The sequence below is a fragment of the Bison bison genome, unplaced genomic scaffold (assembly GCF_000754665.1).
Source record: "Bison bison bison isolate TAMUID 2011002044 unplaced genomic scaffold, Bison_UMD1.0 scf7180017864053, whole genome shotgun sequence".
Lineage (NCBI taxonomy): Eukaryota > Metazoa > Chordata > Mammalia > Artiodactyla > Bovidae > Bison > Bison bison.
This window is the reverse complement of record NW_011494625.1, coordinates 674,107-687,223: the sequence shown is the minus strand read 5'-3', so window position 1 is coordinate 687,223 and position 13,117 is coordinate 674,107. Positions and strand designations below refer to the sequence as shown.

At 45.2% G+C, this 13,117-nt stretch overlaps 1 protein-coding gene across 2 annotated transcripts in view; it reads right to left on the bottom strand.

The window, feature by feature from the left end:
* FARS2 (phenylalanyl-tRNA synthetase 2, mitochondrial) overlaps window positions 1-13,117 on the bottom strand; it is a 302,230-nt gene that overhangs the window by 245,689 nt on the left and 43,424 nt on the right. For both annotated transcript variants that reach the window (XM_010835831.1, XM_010835830.1), the window contains one exon: window positions 13,056-13,117. In XM_010835831.1, the coding sequence (XP_010834133.1) occupies window positions 13,056-13,117 (62 nt within the window). The remainder of the gene's footprint in view (window positions 1-13,055) is intronic.

Sequence of the window (13,117 nt, the reverse complement as noted above, 5' to 3'; positions counted from 1 at the left end):
CCATGCAAGCAGCCCCGCCCCGCTCCCCTGGCCCCAGACTGTCTCCCCCAGCACCCATCTCAGACAGTGTCATGGCACAGGGCTTCCTGCAAGACCCCTTCCCTCAAACAGCTTCCCTGGCACCCCAGAAAGCAGATACCCAGTCACTTCCAGAGTGTAGACATCCAGCAACTCCATCAGCATGAGACCACTACACCATCCAGGGAGCCATAGCTGGGGCCAGGGCCGGGTGGTGGTCGGGGGTGGGGGTCTCCTCTGGGGGCTCAGCCCCAGGCTGAGGGCGGCCACTGCTCCTGGGTCCGTTACCGCCATGCTCTCCAGGGTTCTCGTCTTACTTGCCAGCCCCTCACCACCCAGCTCCCTGTGTTACACTTCATAATTCCGTATGTTAGTTTTCTGTGATCGAGTCACAGCCTGCCTCTGCCTTGCTGTCCAGCCCTGCCCTCCTCGGGAAGCCTGGGGCAGGAGTAACAGCTCTGGGAGTGAGAAGTGGACGGTGACCCACTGGGTTCTTGACGCTGTGCGCGGCCATCCTTGACACGGTGGATGTCTGGAGAACAAGGGAGGCATCTGACTGCCTCGTCCACTGACTGCTTCTCGGTGCAGGACCCTGGGCTAGAGACAGGACCAGGCACAAGGAAGAAAGAGCGACCTTCAAGGCACTGACTGGCCAGCTGGGGAAACCAGACGTGCACCAACCCTCAACTCCGGGCAGTAAGTGCTGAGAGCTCCCGGAGGTCAAGAGCAGTAAGCCAGGGGTCAGCACTGGGACCTCAGGCTAGGAGACCGTAGCTCCTACCTTGTCATGCGTGTGTGCTCAGTCACTCTAGTCGTGTCTGACTCTTTGCGACCCCAAGGACTGTACCCCACCAGGATCCTCTGTCCATGGGATTCTCCAGGCAAGAACACTGGAGTGGGTTGCCATGCCCTGCTCCAAGGGTCTGCCCAACCCAGGGATTGAACCTGGATCTTTATGTCTCCTGCACTGGCAGGTGGGCTCTTTGCCACTAACGTCACCTGGGAAGCAAGAACTAATCCTCTGACGGGCTCAGCACCACAGAAAACAGAGACTGGGCTCGCTTTAGATGGGTCTCCAAGCCCCAGTCCGTCCCCCAGAAACCAACTGTTACCCGAGTTCAATGTGTGGTGGGTCCTGGCTGTGACCAGCTGCCTTCTGCTTCACTGTCAAGAGATACACCTAAGTAAATATTTGGATAGAGAAAAAGACTTTTTAAAAAAGAAAAGCCATTTCAGCTTAAGTGTCTCTGACAGGGGGAGTCCTTCCTCTAAAAGATTTTTAAGAAGAGATTAGGGAAACATGGTGACTATAATCTATCAAGGCCAAATGAAAACTCCTTCAATAAAGCCCCTCCGCATGAGGCTATTAAGGAAACCCAATAACCACATGGTGGAGGATAAAACCTGTCGTTCACTGAAAGACAGCACGGTGATTCGGGGGAGAGAGCAAGAATAAAGGGGCTACCCTTGGCTCGCGGTGCGAGTGACGGCGGGGGGCCCAGCAAAGCCGCCCAGGAACAGTAGGGTTTTAATGAACCATCTGCAAGGTGGGAGAGAGCATCAAAGCGAGGAAAATGGAATTTTCTGATGATGAATGAGAGCGGTTTTCTAACAAGGGTGGGCCACGATGGAGGCTAAATGAAGGATGTCCACTCCACCAGAATCAAGTCATTGCAGACAAGTGCGTGGCTATGGAGGGGCCCCGACCTGGCCTCCTACAGGGGAAATGGGGAGTCACAGGGGTTACTTTAAAAAGGGAGGTGGGGTCTTCCCTGGTGGTCCAGTGGTTAAGACTCCTTGCCCCCACTGCAGGGGGCACAGGTTCGATCCCTGGTCGGGGAACTAAGATCCCACATGCTGCACGGCATGGCAAAAAAAAAAAAAAAAGCTTTAAAAAATTAAAAGGGGGGCTGGGATGGAATCTGAGCTTGACACAGAGGTCATAATGAAGTAGTATATAGCAATAATGGTGGTCAAAATTATATCAAAAGCTTACTTCTCTGTATATCTTCATTCATGTCTTCTATGAAAACATGCCCCTTTGTTTCTATGTGAATATTCATGAATTACATAATTATAAAATACTTACAACTTCTCTATAACAACACCTTCAGTTATTAAGACTTAAAGGTTTGTATTCCATAGACCAGCAAAAACTTCAAAAAAGTCAAGGCACTAAGAAAAGGTTGGCAACAATTTATTTTGCCAAAAGAGGCAAAATTTTTGAATACTATGACCATCACTTCATAAGAGAAAGAATACGTTGACACTCAGGAAAGTACAAGGAAATCACCGTAGGAAGGGCGAGGCCTTTAAAGTGAGTAAACATGCCTCTGCAAGACTTGCTGCTTTGCTCTTAAGTTTTAAATCTGCCTGCGAGATCAACAAAAACTTGGTCATGAACCAGGACTGTTAATACACCCAGGTTTGAGAACTACGAGCCAAGAAAGCAAAGGCAAGAAAAATATACACATTCTGAAAATGAAAAGAAAGTAAGAGGAAGGGAGGGAGGGAGGGAGGAAGGGAGATAGGGAGAAGGAAAGTAGCATTTAGAATTTCTTTGATAAGAATGAAGACAGAACTGGACAGGAAGGAAGGCTCACATGAGCCATCCATGGCTGTCAGGAGTGTATGTAACAGGAAGACCCTGGATAACACCGACCCAGGGAAGTCATCAAAGCGGGGCAGGGACCCAGAGGAAACCAAGCCTCTGCAGCCAAGAGCGCAGGGTAAAGCCCGGAGCGTCTGCCCCCGCCGCCCCCACCCCCAGCACTCGCTGGCCCCCGAAGGGCACTGCCTGAGAGACAGCACGGGCATTTCCCGAGACCAGCGGAGAGTGGAGCTTCCTTGAGCGCTGGTCCAGGCACGTTCCTCTGAGTTAGTATATTTAAATCAGATTACAGAGATGCAGGGATCATATGGGCTCCCTCTGGTGGGTCTGGCAACCGCAGGGAATCTGCTATTTTTTACAAAAGAGACGTCTCAATAAGTTTTTTTAAAATTTGGTTTTGAAGCTATAGAACAATGGCTCTCAAACTCGTTGATCTCACAGACCCTTCTGTGTGCTCCAGAAATTCATGAAATCTCGAGGCATTTGCAAACAATGACAGCACCTGCCACGACCACTCACCTTGTCTACACCTCTTGGGAAATCACCGTCTTGATTTGGGTGCTTATTCTTCCCATGTAGTTTTTTCACACCTACCTACATAGTTACGGAACCAAAAAAACTGTGAGACTGAGGTGTGCGTGTGTGTAGACAGACAGAGAGGAAGAGCTGAGAAGCAAGTGAAACACAGACAGACAGACAGAGAGCCTGGACTAAGCACACACTGAGAGCACCGTGGGGCATTGCTGGGCGTATTTTGAAAGAGCTATTAAAAAGATGTCCTAGCTTAGTATCACTCATAATTTATTTGTTGCGCTCAACATTTTACTAAAACCTCACCTAAGCTGACATAGGTACATCTAGCTTATTCATGTTAATTGCTATAAAGTACTCAATGTACAATTACAGTCCTTGTCCCTTTTTTTAACACTTAAAAGAAAAATGCCAGATCATAGAGAACACTGCTGCTGCTGCTGCTAAGTCGCTTCAGTCGTGGCCGACTCTGTGCGACCCCATGGACTGCAGCCCACACGGCTCCCCCGTCCCTGGGATTCTCCAGGCAAGAACACTGGAGTGGGCTGCCATTTCCTTCTCCAATGCATGAAAGTGAAAAGTGAAAGGGAAGTCGCTCAGTCGTGTCCGACTCTGTGCGACCCCATGGACTGCAGCCCACCAGGTTCCTCCATCCATGGGATTTTCCAGGCAAGAGTACTGGAGTGGGGTGCCATCGCCTTCTCCACATAGAGAACACAATGAAAAAGAAAAAAAGGAAAACTACCAAATAACTCTACAAAGTGGTGGCAACTATATGCTCTCCACAGAGCTGGGCGTAAGATTCATGGTTCCTCTGTGCTTTGTCGCTAAGTCATGTCCGAGCCCGCCAGGCTCCTCTGTCCATGGGATTCTCCAGGCAAGAATGCTGGAGTGGGTTGCCATGCCCTCCTCCAGGGGATCTCCCTGACCCAGGGATCGAACCAGCATCTCCTGCAACTCCTGCATTGCAGGCAGATTCTTAAACGCTGAGCCGCTGGGGAAGCCCATAAAAAGCGTATGTCATTCTGAATAATAATAAGAGCATATGCCCTGTGCTCACCACTCACACCCATTTTCAGAAAAGAGAACAGTATTATACCAAAAACTCTGTAGCCCCTTGCTGATTACAATCCTCTGCCACTCCTTTTGCAGGTAACGACAAACTTAATGTTTATTTGCTTTCCAGAACTTTTCCACATGTGCACAAACCCCTAAATAATATATCAGGTTAGTTCTGCCCATGACTTAAGTGTTACACAAATGCAATCAGAATATCTAAGCTTTGATAATTCTCTTTGCCTAATGCTACTTTCTATGTTCATTCATCTTGATGTATTTGGTTGTGACTTACTCATTCTCACAGACATGCGAATGCCATACCAGATCCATAGTGCTATGAACATTCTCACCTACCTGCTGATGTAAGCACTCATGATGCGTCTAAACTATAGGCTTGGGAGCTGGACTCCAGGCGTGGGTTTCAAACGCCCGCAGAGCCTTCTCACTGCCTCACATGCCGGCCAACTCTCGGTATGTCAGATTTCCCCCTGCCGGATTGTCACACTGAGGCCTTTACATCTGATCAACACAAATCCTCTGTTACTTACATGTGGAGCAGATTCCCCACCCAGCCCACTGCTTGCCTTTTAACTTCCTTTAAGAATTCTTTTATTAGACGTAAGTTTTACCTTAAGAGTCAACTTAAAACATTGTTTCCATTAAGCATTCGTCTCTTTTAGGAATTCTCAGTTCAAGAGGCTGTATTCTACCCCCAGAGTCATATCAGTAATGTCTTACGTTTTTCTCTGAAGTCTGGAAGACTTTCTATTCATGATGGATTGTAAAGCGATTTAGAATTGAATTCTGCATGTGCTGAGAGGTGGACAGCGGGTGTTTTTTTCCTCTATGGTCAACTAAGAGCAACTCCTGTGGAATCCACCATCTCCCCACTTATTTAAAGTCGGTTCCATTCTATAGTGAAAACAAATTCCCAAAGAGGAGGCGAGGTCTTTGAGAGTTCTCTATTTGACCACACTTGTGCCAACACGAAACCACCCCAACGACCAGAGCGCAGTGACCTGGGGTGCTTGGCAAGGCACAGCCCCTTACACTGGCGCGCTTACGTTTCTCCTGGCTATTTGTAAACTTGCTCTTCCTACAAATAGGAAAAATGGTTCTTCAGCTTCTCCAAAATACGCTTTTATTAGATTTACGATGAACTTATAGATCAATTTTGGGAGAGCTACCATCTTCATGAATCTACGAACACGGTATATTGGCCCTCTGTCTCTTCCTTTATGTCTTTCCATCGTATCTGATAATGTTATCTACAAGTACCTTGAACATCTTCTGCAACAATGATATCCAGATGCTTCAAAGTTGCAGGTGATGTTATGACTGAAGTCTTTATCTCATTATATTTGCTAACTGGTCATAACCTATAGATAAGAAACAGAGTCTTGGACGTACTGTCTTTGTACCCACAGCTTTGCTGGATGGCCTAATTAGTGCTGATAATGGATCTGGACATTCTAGTCAACTTCCTGGGTAGCCCATCATGCCATTTACAAATAAAGCAGCTTTAGCTCATGTTTCCCAAAGCTTAGGCTTGCTTTTCTCTTTCTGGTTTACCGAGTAAGCTAGGCCCTCCCACACAATGATGAACAGAGATTGCAACAGTGCCTCCTACACACTGATGGCAAATAACCCTGAACTGCTAATTTGATAGAAGTGTTTATAATGACTCACCACTAATTACGATGTATGCTGTGAGTGCTTGACAAATACCATTTATCATGTTACGGAAGTTCCCTTCTGTTCCTAGCTTGCTAAAAGTTTTTATCATAAGATATTAATGCCGTCAAATGCTTTTTTAAGGTCCTAAAACATTAAATGCCTTCAACTTGCTTCCCTACATCTATTAAGGTGGTCACCTGCTTTTCCTTAATAATTATACCACGTTAACTCACACCAGTTAGGATGGTGTGACGCAGTGCATGCACAGGGATCACGTGGAGGGCACAACAGCCAGTGAAGTAAAGCTGCAAGCATTTCATTTAACAATTTTTACCTGTTCATCAAAAATGAGAATAATCCATGTTCATAAAGATGAAACCTCTAATATTGTCTTTTATACCTAGTTTGTTATTAACAAGTCTAATATGAAATGACCTTGATATGTTCCTTTTTTCTATTTTTTGAGAAAGACTACAAGACTTCCCAGTTTCCTAAAACCTTACAATAAGATCACCTCTACCAGCTCTGTTTGTAGTGATGCTTCCTAAGGCCCACTTGACTTCACACTCCAGGATTTCTGGCACTAGGTGAGTGACCACACCACTGTGATTATCCAGGTCATTACGACATTTTTTTGTATGGTTCTTCTGAGTATTCTCACCACCTCTTCTTAATCTCTTCTGCTTCTGTGAGGTCCTTACTGTTTCTGTCCTTTATCATGGCCCATCCTTGCATGAAATGTTCCCTGGATATCTCCAATTTTCTTGAAGAGATCTCCAGTCTTTCCCATTTATTGTTTTCCTCTATTTTCTTGCATTGTTCATTTAAAAAGACCTGCTTATCTCTCCTTGTTATTCTCTGGAACTCTGCATTCAGGTGTATTTTTCCCTTTCTCCCTTGCCTTTTGCTTCTCTTCTTTCCTCAGCTATTTGTAAGGCCTCCTCAGACAACCACTTTGCTTTCATGTATTTCATTTTCTTGAGGATGGTTTTGGTCACTACCTCCTGTACAATGTTATGAATCTCCCTCCATAGTTCTTCAGGCACTCTGTCTACCAGATCTAATCCCTTAAATCTATTTGTCACCTCCACTATATAAATCATAAGGGATTTGATTTAGGTCATACCTGAATGGCCTAGTGGTTTTTCCCTACTTTCTTCAATTTAAGCCTGAATTTTGCAATAAGGAGCTCATGATCTGAGCCACAGTCAGCTCCAGGTCTTGTTTTTGATACTGGAGGTGATGGAATTCCCACTGAGCTATTCAAAATCCTGAAAGATGATGCTGTCAAAGTGCTGCACTCAATATGTCAGCAAATTTGAGAAACTCAGCAGTAGCCACAAAACTGGAAAAGATCAGTTTTCATTCCAATCCCAAAAAAGGGCAAGGCCAAAGAATGTTCAAACTACTGGACAATTGCACTTATTTTACCTGCTAGCAAGGTTATACTCAAATTTCTTCAAGCTAGGCTTCAGCAGTACATAAACTGAGAACGTCCAGATATACAAGCTGAGTTTAGAAAAGGCAGAAGAACTAGAGATCAAATTGTCAACATTCATTGGATCATAGAGAAAGCAAGGGAATTCCAGAAAACATCTACTTTTGTTTCATTGACTATGCTAAAGCCTTTAACTGTGTGTATAACAACAAATTGTGGATAACTCTTCAAGAGATGGGAATACCAGCTCACCTTATCTGCCTCCTGAGAAACTTGTATGTAGGTCAAGAAGCAACAGTTAGAACCAAACATGAAACAATGGACTGGTTCTAAATTGGGAAAGGAGTACGTCAAGGCTGTATATTGTCATTCTGTTTATTTAACTTATATGCAGAGTATATCGTGCAAAATGCCAGACTGGATGAACCATAAGCCGGAATCAAGATTGCCAAGAGAAATATCAACGACCTCAGATATGAAGAGGATACCACTCTAAGGACAGACAGTGGAGAAGAACTAAAGAGGCTCTTCATGAGGGTGAAAGACGAGAGTGAAGAAGATGACTTAAAACTCAACATTCAAAAAACAAAGATCATGGCATCTGGTCTCATCACCTCATGGCAAATAGATGGGGAAACAGTGACTAATTTTATTTTCTTGGGCTCCAAAATTACCGTGGACGGTGACTGCAGTCACGAAATTAAAAGATGATTGCTACTTGGAAGAAAAGCTATGGCAAACCTAGACAGAATATTTAACAGCAGAGACATTACTTTGCTGACAAAGCTCCATCTAGTCAAAGCTATGGTTTTTCCAGTAGTCACGTATGGGTGTGAGAGCTGGACCACAAAAAAGGCTGAGCACCAAAGAACTGATGCTTTTGAACTATGGTGTTGGAAAAGACTCTTGAGAGACCTTGGACTGCAAGGAGATCAAATCAGTCCATCCTAAAGGAAATCGACTCTGAATATGCATTGGAAGGACTGATGTGAACATGAAGTTCCAATATTTTGGGCACCTGATGTGAAGAGCCAACTCACTGGAAAAGACCCTGATGCTGGGAAAGATTGAAAGCAAAAAGAGAAGGAGGTGGCAGAGGATGAGATGGTTGGATAGCATCACTGACTCAATGGACATGAATCGGAGCAAAGTCCAGAAGGATAGGGGAACCTGGCAGGCTGTGTCCACGGGGTCACAAAGAGTTGAACACAACTTAACGGCTGAAAAACAACACCACAGTAAGATCATCTGAGAATGATGGAAGCAAGGCTATTAATTCCAGCTTTAACCTACTTCAGTTTTCTACTGAATATAATCTATGCTCATGCCCCAGAGTGTGATATTTCTGGCCTCCTGCTACTTTTTAATCTAAATTTCTAACTTTCCCATGAAACCAGGAACGTTCTCGTGACTGTCTGATACCGTTTCTCTCTCTCTGACACCTTCTCACAGCTTGGATCCCAGTTCATGTTCAGAAAAAAAAATTTTTTGATTGACAGACTGACTGATCCCTGACTGATCCCTGAAGTGTTTTCCTTCAGTCTTTTTCTTTAAACTTTTACTAGGAAAATTTCAAACATACGCAAAAATTGAGAGGATAATGATTCATCATGTATCCAACAGTCATTTCAGTGACTTCAGTTACTGACAATTCTTGACCCACCTTCTTACATTCATCCCCAAATGCCTGTCCCCCACTATTTTAATGAAAATCCATCCTTTGGTTCACAGTATTTCAATATGTATCTCTGAGAGAGAATAACTGTATAAAAATATAATATCACTGTCAGACTCAAAAACTAAAAATAAAGAACTCCTAAAACTCAAATGTTCAGTTAGTGTTCAAGTTTCCAACAGTCTCACATCTTTTTTTCTCTTGAAAGATGCTTTCCCTTGACAGGATCTGCAAGTGGTGATTGATTGAGATCTGTTTGTTTTTTTTTTAACCTATAGGCACCAGCTATTGTTTTTTCCTCGCTTTTATTTGAAGAAAGGGAATCATTTATCCTGAAGGGCAGTGCTTCTCAAACTGTCTGTGGCAAAGATAGTTTTAGGTTTCTAATCGGTCTGGAACTGATATACAGGTGCTGTGCAAAACCACCCCGCAGACTGAACGCACAGAGCTCACCAAGAGCATCGGGGAAGGACTGGCGGACTGTGTGCAGGCCCACAGACGTCCTCGGACAACAGCCTTGAACACGACCGCCTCCTCATTTCTCATCACTCGCTTTGATTCTTGTACTTTCTTCGTTAGGCAGACCTCACCTTGGGTAGCATCGCTAGAGAATTTCCCCAGGCTGGATTTTGTTCATTGCATCCACATGATGTAGTTTAACGTGCTTCTCTGTCCTCTGTGTTTCTATAAATGTGACTGTTAGATCCAGCAAGCTGAGCTGATATAGGTCCAGTTTTCTTTGACGGGACTTCTTACAGGTGGCCTTCTATTCTCTCGAGAGGAGACACATGTGTCTGGCTGCTCCTCCTTCTGTGATGTTAGTGGTCACGGTGGCCAGAGCTACCACCAGAATCATAGGGCGACTATCTTCGCCACACCTGAGCAGTCTGAAGTCAGTGTTTTCATTGCTAGTTAGTGATAAGTAACTTTTGATAACTCTAATATTTCTCTTTAAGCCATGAATCTATAGCTGTGAATTTTTAGATAGCTAGAGACAGGGAAAGCTTTATTATTCTTTTCTTACTGCTTTCCACATCAACTACATTGCAGCCAGGCCCAGTCCTAATAATGTTATTGGGTCTCTGACATTTATTACAACTTCAACTGTCAACTAGTACATGGACAACTTATTTTAGGTTTTCCCACGTGACTGTACACCTCTAACACTCGGGTATAGAATTTACGTGTGTGAGTGTCTGTCTGTGCAAACAAAAACACACATACATAGTTACAGAATGTTAAAAACAATCAAATCAAGCATGCTAATCATATTTTTCAGCTTTGTTCTATCTTTACTCATTTGTCTGCTAATTCATCAATCTTTGACTGAAGTCATTTAAAATCTACGATCATAATGAACTTTTCAAACTTGGATTTCTTCAGTTTTGGTTTCTGTATTACGGCTATGATGTCGGGCACATTGAAATTCCTAAGTCATAAAAGCATCTCGGTCCACGTATCAGCCCTCGTTATCCACAGTTCCGATTTCCCACGCACTCTATCCAGCGTTAGTAGCTGCGTTACCGATTTTCCCACGCACTCTATCCAGCGTTAGTAGCCGCGCTACCAGCTTTGCTGTCAAGTTTTTGCTCCGTGTGCCTTTTTCTTGCCCTTTACTTTCAACCTCTGGTGACTCTGGTTCAGGATTCTCTGATTGAAAACTGTCCAAGCTGATGATGGATGTCTTTAAATCGGTACATTTAACACATTTAAATTTGTGAATACTGATACCTTTTCTGGAACACAAAAGGGTTTTATTCACAACTAATAGTTAAATAACATATATCCATTTCTATGCTTATTCTTACTTCCTTTTCCCCACATCTGATGACTCACCTCTCTTCTTCCTGAAATACACCACGCAGTGAATAAAATAATGATTACCAAGATTATGAAATAACAGGAAAGCTTTAAAGAACGACCATACAGTTTTTAAAATTACATATGTAGCATGATTACAACAATTGGGATTAAAAAAAAAAACCCTATTCAGAGAGTAATAAAATGAAAGAAGGAAAAAAACTCTTTTTGATTGTTAAGGTTAGATCAGACTTGGTACCAGCTGAGGCCAGGAATCCACAAAACACAGTCCTCTCTCCGTGACACTGTGCCTGGAACTGAAGCCCTGGCTGGGCCGTAAGCAACTCCTCCATGAAAAGCGACAGGGCAGAACAGGTGATGCTCAAGTGATGCCACCAGCTGGCGGGGAGACCCTGAGCATCACTAAACCTGCTGGGGCTTCAGACTGCCTGTGGCTGCAGTGGAAGTAACCCGCCTCGCAGGGTTTTAGGACGAGGAGCAAATGGAACAAGGTGTGTGGAACTACCTTACTGTATTGATACATACGTGTACAAGTGTGCATGCAGTCTTTCTCACTACAAGGCAGAACACACAGTCACATCATCCGAAAACCAGCCATGCCCGCCTCCTGCTAACCTGGCCTGGACCCCGCAGAAGTCTGAAACAAGAAGAGGTTAATTCCCTCTCCGCCCGTTTCCCACCTTCTCAGAGACCCTGGGTTCTTCCTCCATTAAAACACCAGCGTGCGTCTCACAGCCTCCACTGCCATTCCCATGGCTCGCAGGCTCACCAACCAGTGGGCACTGTCCTTTCTCATTTTTGTAACATGATAAACTGGGCTGAGCACCTGCCGCTGCCGTGACCTGGACACCTGCTCCCTGACGCCACCCCTCTGCTGGCTCAGTAACTGAGGGTGACATTCCACCACTCGGTCATATTCCCCGGACTCTGACCTGTTTCCTAACAAATCTGCATCCTTGTAACAGTTAACGTGGAAAATAGTCAGCTTTCCCAAATAGAAAAGTGCTCATCTCAGCAGTTCTGGGATCAAGCACAGGTGGACTTTTGTGCAAAGCGAATACCTATTTCTGCATTTTCACAGATTCCCAGGGAGAGTTGAGCACCCTGAGGCAGTGGTCTCCTACAACGTGACTCATTTTACACAACAAGCAATGATTACTTATCAGCCTAAAGAGCCGACACCGTTCCTGCTCATATCCAACAACCCGAGGAGCCAACACCGTTCCTGCTCACTCCAACAACCCAAGGAGTCAACACCGTTCCTGCTCACTCCAACAACCCAAGGAGCTGACACCGTTCCTGCTCATATCCAACAACCCGAGGAGCCAACACTGTTCCTGCTCACTCCAACAACCCACTGACCTGATGCTTGCACGAGGGAGTTTTGTTAATAATTATTCCTCCTGTTTCAGTGAACACGTTTGCAAGAACCACTAAGGGAGTAACACAAGATATTTCCTGCGCCTCATTAATTCCATTTGTTTCTTACATAAAAACAGAGATGGTTTAAAAATATGTTAATGAAAAACAAGTGACATTGCACTCTTTTAGGAAACAGACTCAAGCTTTCAGGAATTTTCACAAATTGCCAAAAAAAAAAAAAAGATTCGCACATGTTAGGATGTCAGCTACCAGATGCGAGGAGGTGGGTGCTTTTGAGAATGACCAGAATATCAGATTTCCCGATTAAAAAAGCTCTCTGAACCCAAACACAAACTTTGGGTATAGAACAGCGAAGCCCTTTCACAGAGAAAAACACGCACAGCAGCCACAAGTCGGCAGCAGGTGACGCAGAGCAAAGAGCTTGGGGGCAAGAAGGCACCTTACAGTCTCAGCCAGAGAGCGCCAGTGCCCCTGGGCTACCTAAGAAATCCACTGGTGTCCAACACCAAGTACGGGTGACCTCTGCTCACTGGGAACTGGAGCAACCCAACCAGAGGTCTCAGCCCTGCATCTCCAGCCCTCTGCAATGGAGGGTAAGTGTGAGCCACTGACTGCTCACACATCAGGAGAAACGCAGAGGCAGGCACGTGGGGACCGGAAGGCAAAAGTCAGACAAGAGGCAGTAAAGGCCTGCCAGTTCCTGCGTTACTAACACAAGCACGCTGGCCAGGATGTCCAGAGCCCCGCCTGCACCAAGCACCCCGCCAAAGACGGATGCCACAGGGCCCCGCGCGGCTCGCTGGGACCGACCGGGAAGCCCTGCGCCGCGGGGCCCGGCTCACCTGGTGGCGGGAGAAGAGGCGCACGGCCTCCAGCTGGTGGAACACGGGGTAGTGCTGCGCGT